This window comes from Megalops cyprinoides, chromosome 17, assembly GCF_013368585.1.
Source record: "Megalops cyprinoides isolate fMegCyp1 chromosome 17, fMegCyp1.pri, whole genome shotgun sequence".
Classification (NCBI taxonomy): domain Eukaryota; kingdom Metazoa; phylum Chordata; class Actinopteri; order Elopiformes; family Megalopidae; genus Megalops; species Megalops cyprinoides.
This window is the reverse complement of record NC_050599.1, coordinates 15,725,309-15,737,674: the sequence shown is the minus strand read 5'-3', so window position 1 is coordinate 15,737,674 and position 12,366 is coordinate 15,725,309. Positions and strand designations below refer to the sequence as shown.

At 40.4% G+C, this 12,366-nt stretch overlaps 1 protein-coding gene across 1 annotated transcript in view; it reads right to left on the bottom strand.

Annotated features, from left to right (window-relative positions):
• LOC118792002 (exostosin-1) overlaps nt 1-12,366 on the bottom strand; it is a 181,822-nt gene that overhangs the window by 33,224 nt on the left and 136,232 nt on the right. The window contains exons 3-4 of the mRNA XM_036549677.1: nt 7,910-8,003; nt 2,370-2,477 (exon numbers count right to left, since the gene is read on the bottom strand). Coding sequence (XP_036405570.1) covers nt 2,370-2,477; nt 7,910-8,003 — 202 coding nt within the window. The remainder of the gene's footprint in view (nt 1-2,369; nt 2,478-7,909; nt 8,004-12,366) is intronic.

Genomic DNA, 12,366 nt, shown 5'->3' with positions numbered 1-12,366 from the left:
ATATACATTTAAGAGTTTCAACCATAATAGATTAAATTAAACATTTTCTAAAAAAAAAGCATGTGGTAGTTGCTGGCTGGACTCCTGGGAGGTTTCCTCCGAAAAGGAAAGGTCACATGAGCCTGCAGCATGGCTGCCTCTCTGAGCACAAGGGAGAGGCTGCATATGCCATATTTACAGTGAGGTTAAACAGTTATTAAAAATATGTAATGTCTATAATCCTCTGACATCATTCTGACATTCTCAGAATATGTCTTTTTTCATAATATATATTAATCCACCGAATGCACTGAGCCGTATCTCATCAGGTGGAGTATGAGAATCGTTCAGTTCCATTACAGATTATGATGTTCAACATCGTATTTTATTGTGGCAATAAAACCCCAATGTAACCCTTGCCATTTTTAAAGGCAGTGAGAAACCGCTGCACGAGGACGCTCGGTCACATCAACACTGATTTGTCTGGGGGTGCTGGCGGTGCATGGGCTGAGAATGAGACATCAGTGCTGGAACAGTGCAGCCAGCTGATTTCTGAAGAATGCAATCGGTTAGGCTGTGAACCACATGGGATTTCAACATAATGAATGAGGTGGCATGAAGAACGTTACTTTTACTGTGAAATGTCACCTAAGATGCGCTCCAAATATTCATGGGAAGCCCCTCTAACGGCATGTTTTGGTGGAAAAACTGATAAACACCGAGGACATTTGAGCTATGGAATGCCTAGGCTATTTTCATGCCTCAGATAATGATTTGTGATCTATCTTTAATTGCAATGCTGTGGTCAAAAATGACTCTTGTTGCACTCAGTTATACTCGCAGTATGACATTGAATTAAATATGAACTTTCTATTGGTGATTATTAGCTTCGTATGGCCTTCAGGTAGTTTCTTCAGGAAAGCCATGGGTGGATACACTTTAGGAAAAACAACTACAGTAACAAACTGACAAACAGTGCTCTATATTTCATTTATAACTGCAGTAATTTCCTCTCCAGAGAGAGCATCTTGTTCTTGTATTCTAGCTTTCAAAGACCTGGAATCATTTCCACTGACCACAGAAACCAAACGGCAAAAATCGTACATCTTCAGCTAACGAGGGCCAAACACAAGAAGCAGGATGAATGATTTCTGCTCACCTGGAATACAGCACACATAATCCTCCCACACCGGACTCAAACAACCAGAACGAGCCACTTGTACATGCTGTAACTTTCTCTCCATGTTTTTGTTTCTTAAGTTTTTTTTAGATACATTGGTACACACAGCTTTAAATGTCTGAGTGAGCCAGATCTTTGTGCAAGCATACACTTCTCTGGAGTAAAGTGACTTCAGTGCATTGGGCTGAGTACTGGCCAGTCCTGTTCTTACATGGTTCACTTTGTTTAGAATCTGCATTTAAACACCCTTTCAATTGCCTAATCATGTTTCAGTCTCTATCAAAGGAGCCCTAGACATGCTAATGTCTTGCACTCACTTGCATTGAGTGGCTCCCTCAGTGTACAGTCTTTGTTTTTCCACTAGACAGCAAAAGAGCTCAACATAGGCAGTTTTTCAGAATGGTTGGCACCCCTAAACCATACCTGATTTTGCTCATGCATTCTCTGTGACTCTGTGATGAAGACCACAGATATAATGACCACAGACATGCTGAAACGTGTCAGGGTGATTAACATTATTTGGCAAATTTGTCTGTCGTGTATTGCTAAAGCTTTAAACATCTTTGGTGAGTACTGCCTCCTCCCTGCCCTTTGGCATGTCCAGAGGAAAAGGGAACTTTTTGAGTTTCCTTTTTTAGTTTAACATCTCATCTAATTATCTCAATGAGTCACTCTTGATTTCTAGCTATTCGATGCTTTACTTTTTATACAGCTGTCAAAGACCCTCTGCTTTTACAGTTCACTTGTGATTAAAGTTCTGCTCTCTGTTTTAGGGTTAATTGGCATTTATGTGTGCATGTGTGAGTGTGTAGCATGTTTATGTTTGTGTGTGTGTGTGTGTGTGTGTGTGTGTGTGTGAGAGTATCTGAGTGTGTATATGAATGTGTGTCTGCACACACGTGTGTGTGTGTGTGTGTGTGTGTGTGTATTTATGCCTGTATATATATCTGTTGTATCATGTGTGAGTGTGTGTGCACACAGAGTATATACATGTTCCCTGTACAAACACAAGGCAGCACTATACCTGGCAGTTTGTTTTTACTGTATTTACCTCAAAGAGTGTTACTGTACAGCAGCTCTGCCCCGCCCACCCTTCCCGGTCACACCTACACCCTGCTCCACCCCCAATGTGCTGCCTCTTACAGTACTAGACAAAATTAAGATAATATAATGTTTGACACTTTTTGGAAGTGAAGGAATGTCTCAGTACCTGTAGCAGGAGCCTTTCATCCCCAATGATGGCCGCCTTGCTCCAGTCGATAATTTCGGAGAAGGGCAGCTCCCAGCCATTACTGAGTAACACTGGGATACAGGCCGCCTGAGGGAAGAAGGTGGAAGGAGAGACACAGAGACCAAATAATATCAGAGGAGAATGCTGATACTGACAGCAGCAGCCTGGTTCACATGCAAGAAGGCCACTGCAAACACTCTGCACAGCTCTCCATGTTCTTCTAAGCAACAGGCACTCATTTACGCCAGTGGTTTCCAACCTCTTTTGTACTGCAGTACAGTAAAATGAAACTCCATTTGCAGTAAGCCTGTTCCTCGCTGCCTTTCCAGTGAACTTCACTTCAGTGTAAACTGGTACCAGCAAAAACTTAGCAGGCTCAACACCACCTTTTTGATATTAAGATGGACGGCCTGGGGTGTGAATGGAGCAGATGGATTGCAAGGTGTTGTATGAAGTGTACACTCAAGTGTCAAACTGTGCTTCAGCCTTCCCACTACACTCATGGAAACAGTCCAATTTTAATATATTATCACAGACTGTTATTCTGTTGGATTGGAAACTGACATACAAGACAGACCAGGTGAAACATGAAAAGTGTATCCACCCATGGCAAACTTCGAACCTTTCCGTAAACAAAGAAGCAGCAAATACATACTTTGGTATTCATTTCATTTCAGCTAGCCTTGTTTGAGAAGAAAAAGATTTCCGTAAACAAAGAAGCAGCAAATACATACTTTGGTATTCATTTCATTTCAGCTAGCCTTGTTTGAGAAGAAAAAGATTTCTAGAAATCTTTCTTTTTGCTATGAATCAGTAATCTTTAACTTTAATGTTCACTCAAAACATCAGGGGAAAAAGCCAAAAAATGCTAAACAACTCCTGCTGTTTGGTTTGCTTTCAAAGTTGTGAAGCTTTTTCCAGCAACACTGCCTTGGTGCTGAGAGAAAGGGAAAGGAGAGGCCAGAACACTATTTGCAAATGTCTGTTAAACTGGAATAAAACTGGGAATAATAAATGAGCCTTCTTGGCTTAATACAAAGGTAATGTTCTATTGTACAGTACTAAAGCATTAGTGGAGGATCAATGAAGCTTGAAGTGAGTTTGCACAGGTTTTCTAATGGATGTACTCATAAATTCTCTAAAACTCAAACCTACAAAAACAGCTTATTTGGGTTTCCTGAAATACAGTATGAGCAATCCATTCAGTACCAAATTGGATTTACTGTAGAGCTTAACCTTGCTATATATCATTATTTGCCATATTCATTGGGCTTAATTTCAAATACAGAAGCTGATTTAGTGAAATCCAGTTTGATTTTTAATAACTTCCATAATTGTTGATCAAGTAATCAGGCTTAATATTGCAGCTTTAGAGTATTACTTATGTTTAATTCCCATGAAGAGTTTAATCTGAAATATTATGCAACTGAACCACCATGCTTATGAATCTCATTCTCAGTGGCCATGTTCACAGTAGTTAGGCTACACTATGTGGTCTCGGGGTATTGTTTCTTTTCAGTGAATTTTTGCAGGTATAATTTATGACTGTCAATGAGTTCAGCTACCCCTCAGTCAACCTTTGCATGCCTTCTTGTGAACCAGTTGAGAAGCACTTTCCCATGACAGAGTTTTTTTAATGTACATTTTATCTTTGCAGTCACCAGCTTAAAAGTTTAGCTGCTTAACCAATGTTTTAAATGTGTAACTTAATGTTTGAGGAATGGGGCTTATTGTTTGGTAATTAATTACACCTATACTTTACCAAATGATATTTTCCTGATTGCAGGAGAATGTACGGTGCCTCAATGATCATTCATTGACACCATAAGGCCAAAATAAGAGCCATATCGCTTTATACTACCTACGACATTATTTTCAGGTTGATTGGCCATTTGAAACATGACTTGAAAATAATTATAAATAAACCAAACAATGATTATTTGCTATGCATTCTCCAAATAATGGTTAGCACTGCCACTGGTATGTCACATAGAGCACCTGTGACTTTTTCAATTTCCAAGAATTTCAATATCCATTGGCTTCTCTTTGATTGCATTATTACTGATATAACATTAATTTAAAGTCAATGTAATTCACATACTCAGTTTCATTGTACAGATTACCAGGAGCAGCAATAGTCCCCTCAAGTCAAACGTAATTGTGCTTACAGCAATAATTCAGATGGCCAGACATAAGTTTTAACACACACGTCCCCTTGTGTCTCTAGGGATGCGCCCTGTCTGCAGACCCTGCAGCAGCTGACCTGCTAGTGCTTGCATTGCCATGCAGTCAGGGAAACATCACTCATAACAAGATGTAAAAATAGCAGTTATTGAATGCCTTTTTCTATACACTTTCCATTGTTTAGTAATGGATTCTTTACACAAAAAAGTAAAAGTAAGGCGGTTTCAGCTTTGGAAACTATTGTATCCTGATTCATCATTCCACAACATGACAGTAGCCACAGTCTTCTGGTTGGCCACATTGGGTAGTATATCTAAAAAAAACTGCAAAGGACTAGTCCAGGGTTGGACAGAGAGATATTTGGAATCTTGGGGTAATAACGTGAATAAATCCATTCAGGTATAGAGAATAGAGAATATAGAGAATAGAGGACCTATTAATGTAGCCATGTATCTCTTTTGTTTTTTTTTAATTAGACTAATTGGTTTTATGGATGTGCAGAAAAAGGTTCAAAGCCATCTGTGCAGTTATCTTTCTACTGGCTATATAAGCAAATAGGAATTGGTGTTCACATGCAGGAGAACTGCCTAATGCACATGAAACACGTTTATGGTGTCTAAAATATCTCATGGCCTGAACCAATAAGCTCAACATGTACGACGTTAAAAAGCCTTTCGGTGTTCTTTTCAGGGGGTCCCTGCAGATCCTGAGTGCTCAACGCCACCATCCAACACTTAGGAAGACAGCAGAGAGCACACCATTTGCACTGCAATTCCATCTCTTGGGGAACTGCTCTGAGGAGCAACACATATTTCTGCTGACCCTGACCGCCTCAGTCAGCCCTAGCAGTGCGCTGATGTGCAGTGTGGATGGACCAAACCAGAGACCTCTGCGATGCTGTGTCTAATCTTTGCACACAGGCTAATTTGGGTCGAGTCCTGGCCACAGTGGTGAGCCTGACTACAGATCATTATCATGGTAGGAGGTCATTATGAGTAGCCATGGTACAGTGTGTTCTGAGATTGATTCATTACCTCACCAGCAAGTGCTGCTTCTGCTATGTGAATAAGATGTAAATGTGTGAATAGATATGAAAGGATTTGGTTGGTTGGCACTCTGACTCAAAAATGATCCTGGAGGGTAAAACAGTTATTCAGACAGCCGACTATGTCACTCATGATGGCTTTGCAGAGAGACCTGTCACATCTGGACATTAGAAAGGAAGGTAAACTGTTTGAGCACAGTCAGTATAATGTACCACTTCAGTAAGACTTGCCATACTGTATTTGACATGTTGAATAACATAAAATTGGTGTACTAACACAAACCAAAACACTGTGCCGAGCCCAGAGTATAGTTTGGTGAAAACGATCCATAGTTCACACGATTAAGCTTTTCATTTTAACCATACAAACTCAAATAGAAAAACATCAATTTTCAGGCTCAAAGTATCTGCATTTACAGGAGCATTACTGTGAATGTAACTTCAAAACTGCTGAATCTATAAGTAAGCCCTGCATTCACAAAAGAACATTCATGAAAAAATATATAAACCTCAAACATAACTTCATATTAAAATGTATTGCCTATGGATGTAGTCTCAAAAATGCATAAAAATCAATGTGTACAAATTCTTTTTTTTTTTTTTTAATTTCGTCTTAAATGTCTGTGTTACTTTTTTCTTCACAAACATTTTGGGAAATGTAGGGATCTCCAAAATGCATTTAAAGAATTGTTTGCAGTGACAAAAATAAGACCAACATGTATCTGTTGGTCAATGTTAAGGACGAATGCAAGGGCAAATAAAATGAGGTGGACTTTTTCACATCCAGATTTCGACACAGGGTCAGGTGCTTTAATGTTTCTAGTGATTAATGATTAATGTTTCCAGTCAGTGTGTCTGAAAAATGGTGTCCCTTTCACTTCACTGGATTGAAAAGAATCATAGAAACTGAAACTTGCTTTGGTGGGGAGGATTATTGAATGCACTGAATTCAGCAGTGAATGGCATTACACAGAACTAAACATAAATTAATCTGGAATGACAGAGGAGAGGTCAAGCCTTTTTTGTAAGGCTTACCTTTTACATTTTAATGTTTCTTTCATTATTACCATTTTCTGTTAGTGAATGCCACCATCTCAAATTGGTTAGATTGTCTCTTAATTGTTGTCCAATCTACTCTGATTAGATGCCTTAAACATCTTCTACAGCCTAAATTGACAGGTGAAACGAATTTGATTTTTGATACGGGGCTCAGTCGACTCATTTTATAAACCACCCTTGAGAGGACATGGCTGCAGTGTTTCAGTGTGTTTTATCAATAAAATATACCGCTGCTTATGTAACACCTCCAAGTGTCATTGAAATTATCCTTGATAAAAGATATAGTGCATAGTAAAAGTTTAAGAGGCTTTGAAACATGTTGCAAATCCCTAAGATATAAATAATGGTTTCCAGTCAAAATTTCAAATATGGTTTGACATTGTTGATAATGGATGTCTTGTTTCATTGTTTCACTGTCAATGTATGCTTTGCCTCTTCCATGACAATTTTTATCAACAGAATTATAAGAAAAAAAATCAACTGGTAATCTGGAGTTTCTCTGAATATAAACTTACAATTACATACAATAGAGATGCAATTGCATGAAATTAACACATCTGTTTTAAATATCTGTTTACCAATTATCATATTCAATCCAGAACACACAAGACTAGCCACTGTATGTCAAGGTATACCTACACATACCGAATGAGAAAGAGAAATGGGAAATCATTCATTCAAATCAGCAGGAGCATGTGCACTCTCGGTGTTAATGTGTTATCAGTTAACTTGCTTTTCCTTGGAGCTCTTCTTCAAGAAGCAGACATTGTGCAGACTGGGTAATTAGGTATAGATTAGAGGAGGAGCTCCATTATCGGTATTGGAAAGAAGCAGTGAATGAATGTACAGTAGATGAGGCATTAAGAGACTCTTTAATGCAGTTCCAACCTAGGGAGTTTAACCAAGTTCTGATCTAGGGAGTCTAAACATACCCGTGTGCCTTTGAGAGAAAGAGAGGTGTTAATGAATGTAGGTGGAGGGGGAGATAAAAATAGACAGCTTCTGTATCTACTGTTCACTATTTCTTTTTTTCAAGCTGCTTTTGAAAATATGACAGATTGTCAATACCAATAACCCAAACATCAGGACTGCAGCCTGGGGCTTGCAAAAAACGCTGCGGAATAAACTTCAACCGCCGATGACTTCTGCCGGTTTCCAAGGGAACCACTTAGTAACGAGGGAGACCTTAGAGGGACAGGATTTTATCAAGAGAAAAGTTCAAACCGCATACCTGCAGGGCCTCCAGGAAGCGGAAGGAGCCCAGTCTGCGACCGCGGGGGACCAGGCAGAAGCTGGAGTTGTGGAGCAGCTCCTGGTAGTCATATCTGCAAAGACACAGAGGACCCTGTCAGTGCCGCAAGAACCCCACACACACCATGCACAGCAACTCTTACAGGGCCAGAACAAACTCCATACAACACATAGAGAACCCTGTCAGCACCAGAACAAACACAAAGGCCCCTGTCCGTGGCAGAACTAATCCCCATAATACACAAAGGACCCCTTACGGCGCTGGAACAAACCCCATGTAAGACACAGACGACCCTGCCGGTGGCCTCACAAATCTCCCACAACATGCAGGCGGAGGAGCCTTCAACAGCATGACACATGATCACACGTATGATCGGACGTCACTGCTTTGCGCGATCCCAGTCAATGGAGGAAAAACCAGACTCAAACTCTCAATGTGGCAGGGAAGACATGGTCTGAAGCAGTTTTAATGAGCGCCAGCAACAATTAAAGCTGAAACTCCCATGACTCTACCTAGGCCACAAGCTTATTGCAATGGCAATTTCACTGAGAGCCTCATCTAGCATACAGTGCATGGCTTCATAATCTAAGTGAAACAGTTTAGAGACTGGGAATGACTATAATTGAGAATGTTGTTCTCTTGTGTGCTGTACACCCAGTGATTAAGAATACTCAGCAGTGACCAAAGTCAAGTTTAGGAGTTTACTGCTGACACACAGGTAGGTCTTAGCATTTTGGTTCTGGTTTTGCAAGAAAGAGGAACAAAACTTTTTTTAAATAAGACAGGAAACACACCTGTTCGATGGAATAAAACCCCACAGACTGCTATAAAAGAGAATGCCAGAGATAGCTGTTAACCTGGCCATGACCTTCTGCTATAATCCACCTGCTTCTCTCAGTTAGGGTCTTTTTTAATGCCTACACTGAAAAAATGATTAAATTATTAAATCAGTCAATCAGTCAATAAATACTTGGCTACTGTTTATTCTGCATGTGGAATGACCCAGTACTCTTGTATTGAATGGGTTGAGTGACAGCTTGCCAGCCTGCTCCTGAAAGGAAAAACACTGCAGCTAAAAACAGGGTTCTCCTCTCTTTTGGACTGGGTTACTATCAATTTCCACGTTAAGTGGGAAAGGTTGTGAGAGCCATCCTGTCGTTCAGCATCTGCACATCTGTCTCTGGTCTCGCAGATGTATCCCCATAGCGAGCCCATTGACTACACCCTATGTCTTCGCTGAATACCTGTGGATCCTCCTCACTTTCCCAGGGTGCCGGGAACCTGGTAAACTACACCTGTTTCTCCAAGCACTATATCCCAGTGCACTTTACAATGGGAACACAGGGAAGCAGCTATATCTGACACTAAATCACCTGGAATAATCTGAGAGCTTTCAAACTGCATAAATCAATCAGGTTCCACACATTCACTTGTGTGCACACAAGCATGCACACACACACTCACACACACACACACACACACACACGCACACACACACACACACACACACACACGCACACACACACACACGCACACACACACACACACACACATAGGGGTCTTTGCCCCTTATAGCTCTGTAATCTACAGCCATTCCTGCCCCAGATCCTCAAATCCACAACGAGATAAGAAAGGAGCACATTTGGAGCAGATTTGTTAAAGAGGATTAAAGAGACGATTGATCCAGCATGAAATGAAAGAATTACAACGATCGCTTCCTTCGGCATCAGACATGGATGTTTTGCAGGTGAATTCCCACTGCGCTCAAAGTTTTATTTTTTGGTTGGTTTGCGTGGCTGACTCACGCCATCATTTCACTGGTGATTCACTTCCCTTTATTTGCACGTGTCTCCAAGGCCTGAGCCACATCTCACAGAATTGGGACCAAACGCCTTGCTAAACCCTCCTGCTGTCGCCCCCCCCTCCCATGAGAGGTGTTGGATGTGTTGTTGCTGTTGCCCAGAGAGAATACTGATTAGAGCATTATCTGTCAGGAGGACTGTCTCCCCCAACAGCAGAGCACACGCCGCATCCACCTGGGTGTTCGGCAGGTGGTGTGCAACATCGGCTCAGGTAATCATCAACCCCCTCCCCCTCCCCAAAACACACAAAAACACACATGCACACACACACACACACACACACAAAATAAACAAATATGAGAAAGCATCCTCCATAATCACATTCCATTCCTACAACAGGAGGTCAGTCTGACCCATTAATGCAGACATTGGAGTGTGGGTGCAAGTTCTCTGCTAAGTGAGCTGGTGTTGTTCCAGTTTTGCTAATATTCACAGGAGCGCCAAGGCTGCGGCCTTCAACACTGGGAAATAGCACAGTTGCTTAGTGTTGAAGGGAAGATTGTTTGAATTAATTAGGTGTAAATTGGATTAATTCATCGTGCACCGATGGCAACCAGGCGCAATCTGGTCCTGCTCGTACAGGCTAACACGCAGCTCTCCTGCATCCTGTGCCTCTCTGCATCTCATAATTACTGATGGTAAAACATAAAAATAATCATCTCTAATGACAAAGGATTTCAGGACCAAACCGCACAAATCAATACAAAATACAGCAATGCATCAAATTGTGCATACTGTCTTGGATGACATTGAACTAAAGGAGTGTGTAAGATTGAACATTCAGACAATATCATATCATTACCTAGGAAGGAAGGTTTTCAGTTTTCGGTTATAGTGTTTCCTCTCTGTTTCAGTCAAAGCCACAATGCTTATTTCATGCTAAGAGACACGGTATGAGGTCCCTTCAGACTTGCATACTCCTACCACTAGAGGGGCTCATGCAATAGTTCAAACAACTGTCACAGCCAACATATCACTCCTGCTCACAAGTGATCATTTAAACAGTATATTGTATTTATGTTCTCAGTCAAATTTATTAATGAGAGCTTTTGGATGATGGCAGCAATTTGGTTACAAGATAGGTCTTATTTGCTCAGCAGACACAATTACCCTTGGCATCTTACATTTTATACATACATAATATGTAAGATTTTTACACTGTAAATGTTACACATCATATATTTATGCACTCAGATTTATTGAAGCAGGTCAACTTACAATATGCAGCTACAATGTGATTTTATGTAGCACTCTTCAAGTGAAAACACTAGCTCCCATACCACTACTCTAAACTGCCTCCCATAATATTTAATACTAGGCATACCAGACAGGTTTATGCATACACCTGAACACGTTCACATTCTATCTGGTGAAATACAATCTACTCTAAAATAATTCACCGGGGTTATACTGACACTGCACAGGACAATGCAGCTTTGTGTATTCTACTGAGGGAAAATTCAAATACGGCTTACAAAAAAGATATAAAACATGACAAAGCAGATGAATATTGAGTTATGTCATACTTACCTTACATAATCATACAGGCAAACACAAAGGAGGGGGGTGAGGGGGAGAGAGAGGGGACATGTCCACCAAATCCCAATAACAACAAATGTGATATTAGGAGCAAGGGGGGGGGGGGTACCAAAATAATAGTCTAGTACAAGTTTAGCACAAGGTAGCTCAGAGTTAATATTTTTTGTAAAACTATTTTAATTCTCGCTAGGATAAAGAATAGTTTCTTTCTGTTGGATTCAGACCTAGGGCAGCAGTAACACTCATGAGGGAAGTATTTTTAATTCAGAATTACGACCTTGGCTACAGGCCTATAGGGCTGAGTTTGCCTTCGAATGACTTGCCCACAGAAGGCTGTCAGATCTCTGTGAGGCTCACCTGTAATCTTTCAACTGATGCTTAAATTTTTGGGAGTGCTATTTTTAGATTCATGCACCTAAATTCTGAAACCAACATACATAGTTAAAATATTAAAATATTCCCTTTGACAGTAAATGCAGTTACAAGGAGAGGTAGCACTAAAATACACTTTCAACATGACCTTTTTCCCTTGTCACTATGAAAGCTGTAATAAAAATATGGCAAAACTCCTTACTTGAATCTGGTCTCGTGAAGCATTCAGAATGCCTTCCTTAATATTATTAGAAATCTTCACAAATCTGTAAAAAGCACTTTTACCCTCTTATACTTTATACAAATAGTTATGCACCGTTTTCTCATATAAATGCAGTGAGCAAGTATGCAGATTTATGAATGCTTATGCATTGTGCTACTACTTAATTAAGGAATTATAAAAAACCTGTGCTACCAAAGACCCAAATTGTATACATACATAAACATATATGTGTATGCTTGTGCCCTGCAGATTTAAGTGCGGGTAGCAGGCCATGTCTTCTGTTGCCTCTCTCATTGTAGCGGCTTGTGTGGGCACCTGTGTGAGTGACAGAATTTAATCTCCTCCTTTTCTCCTGTCCCATGGATAAATCCCTCATCCTCAGTATCACCCAAAGATTCCATAATCCCGCAGAGCTTTTCAGCCTTCCATTCAGTCTTGCC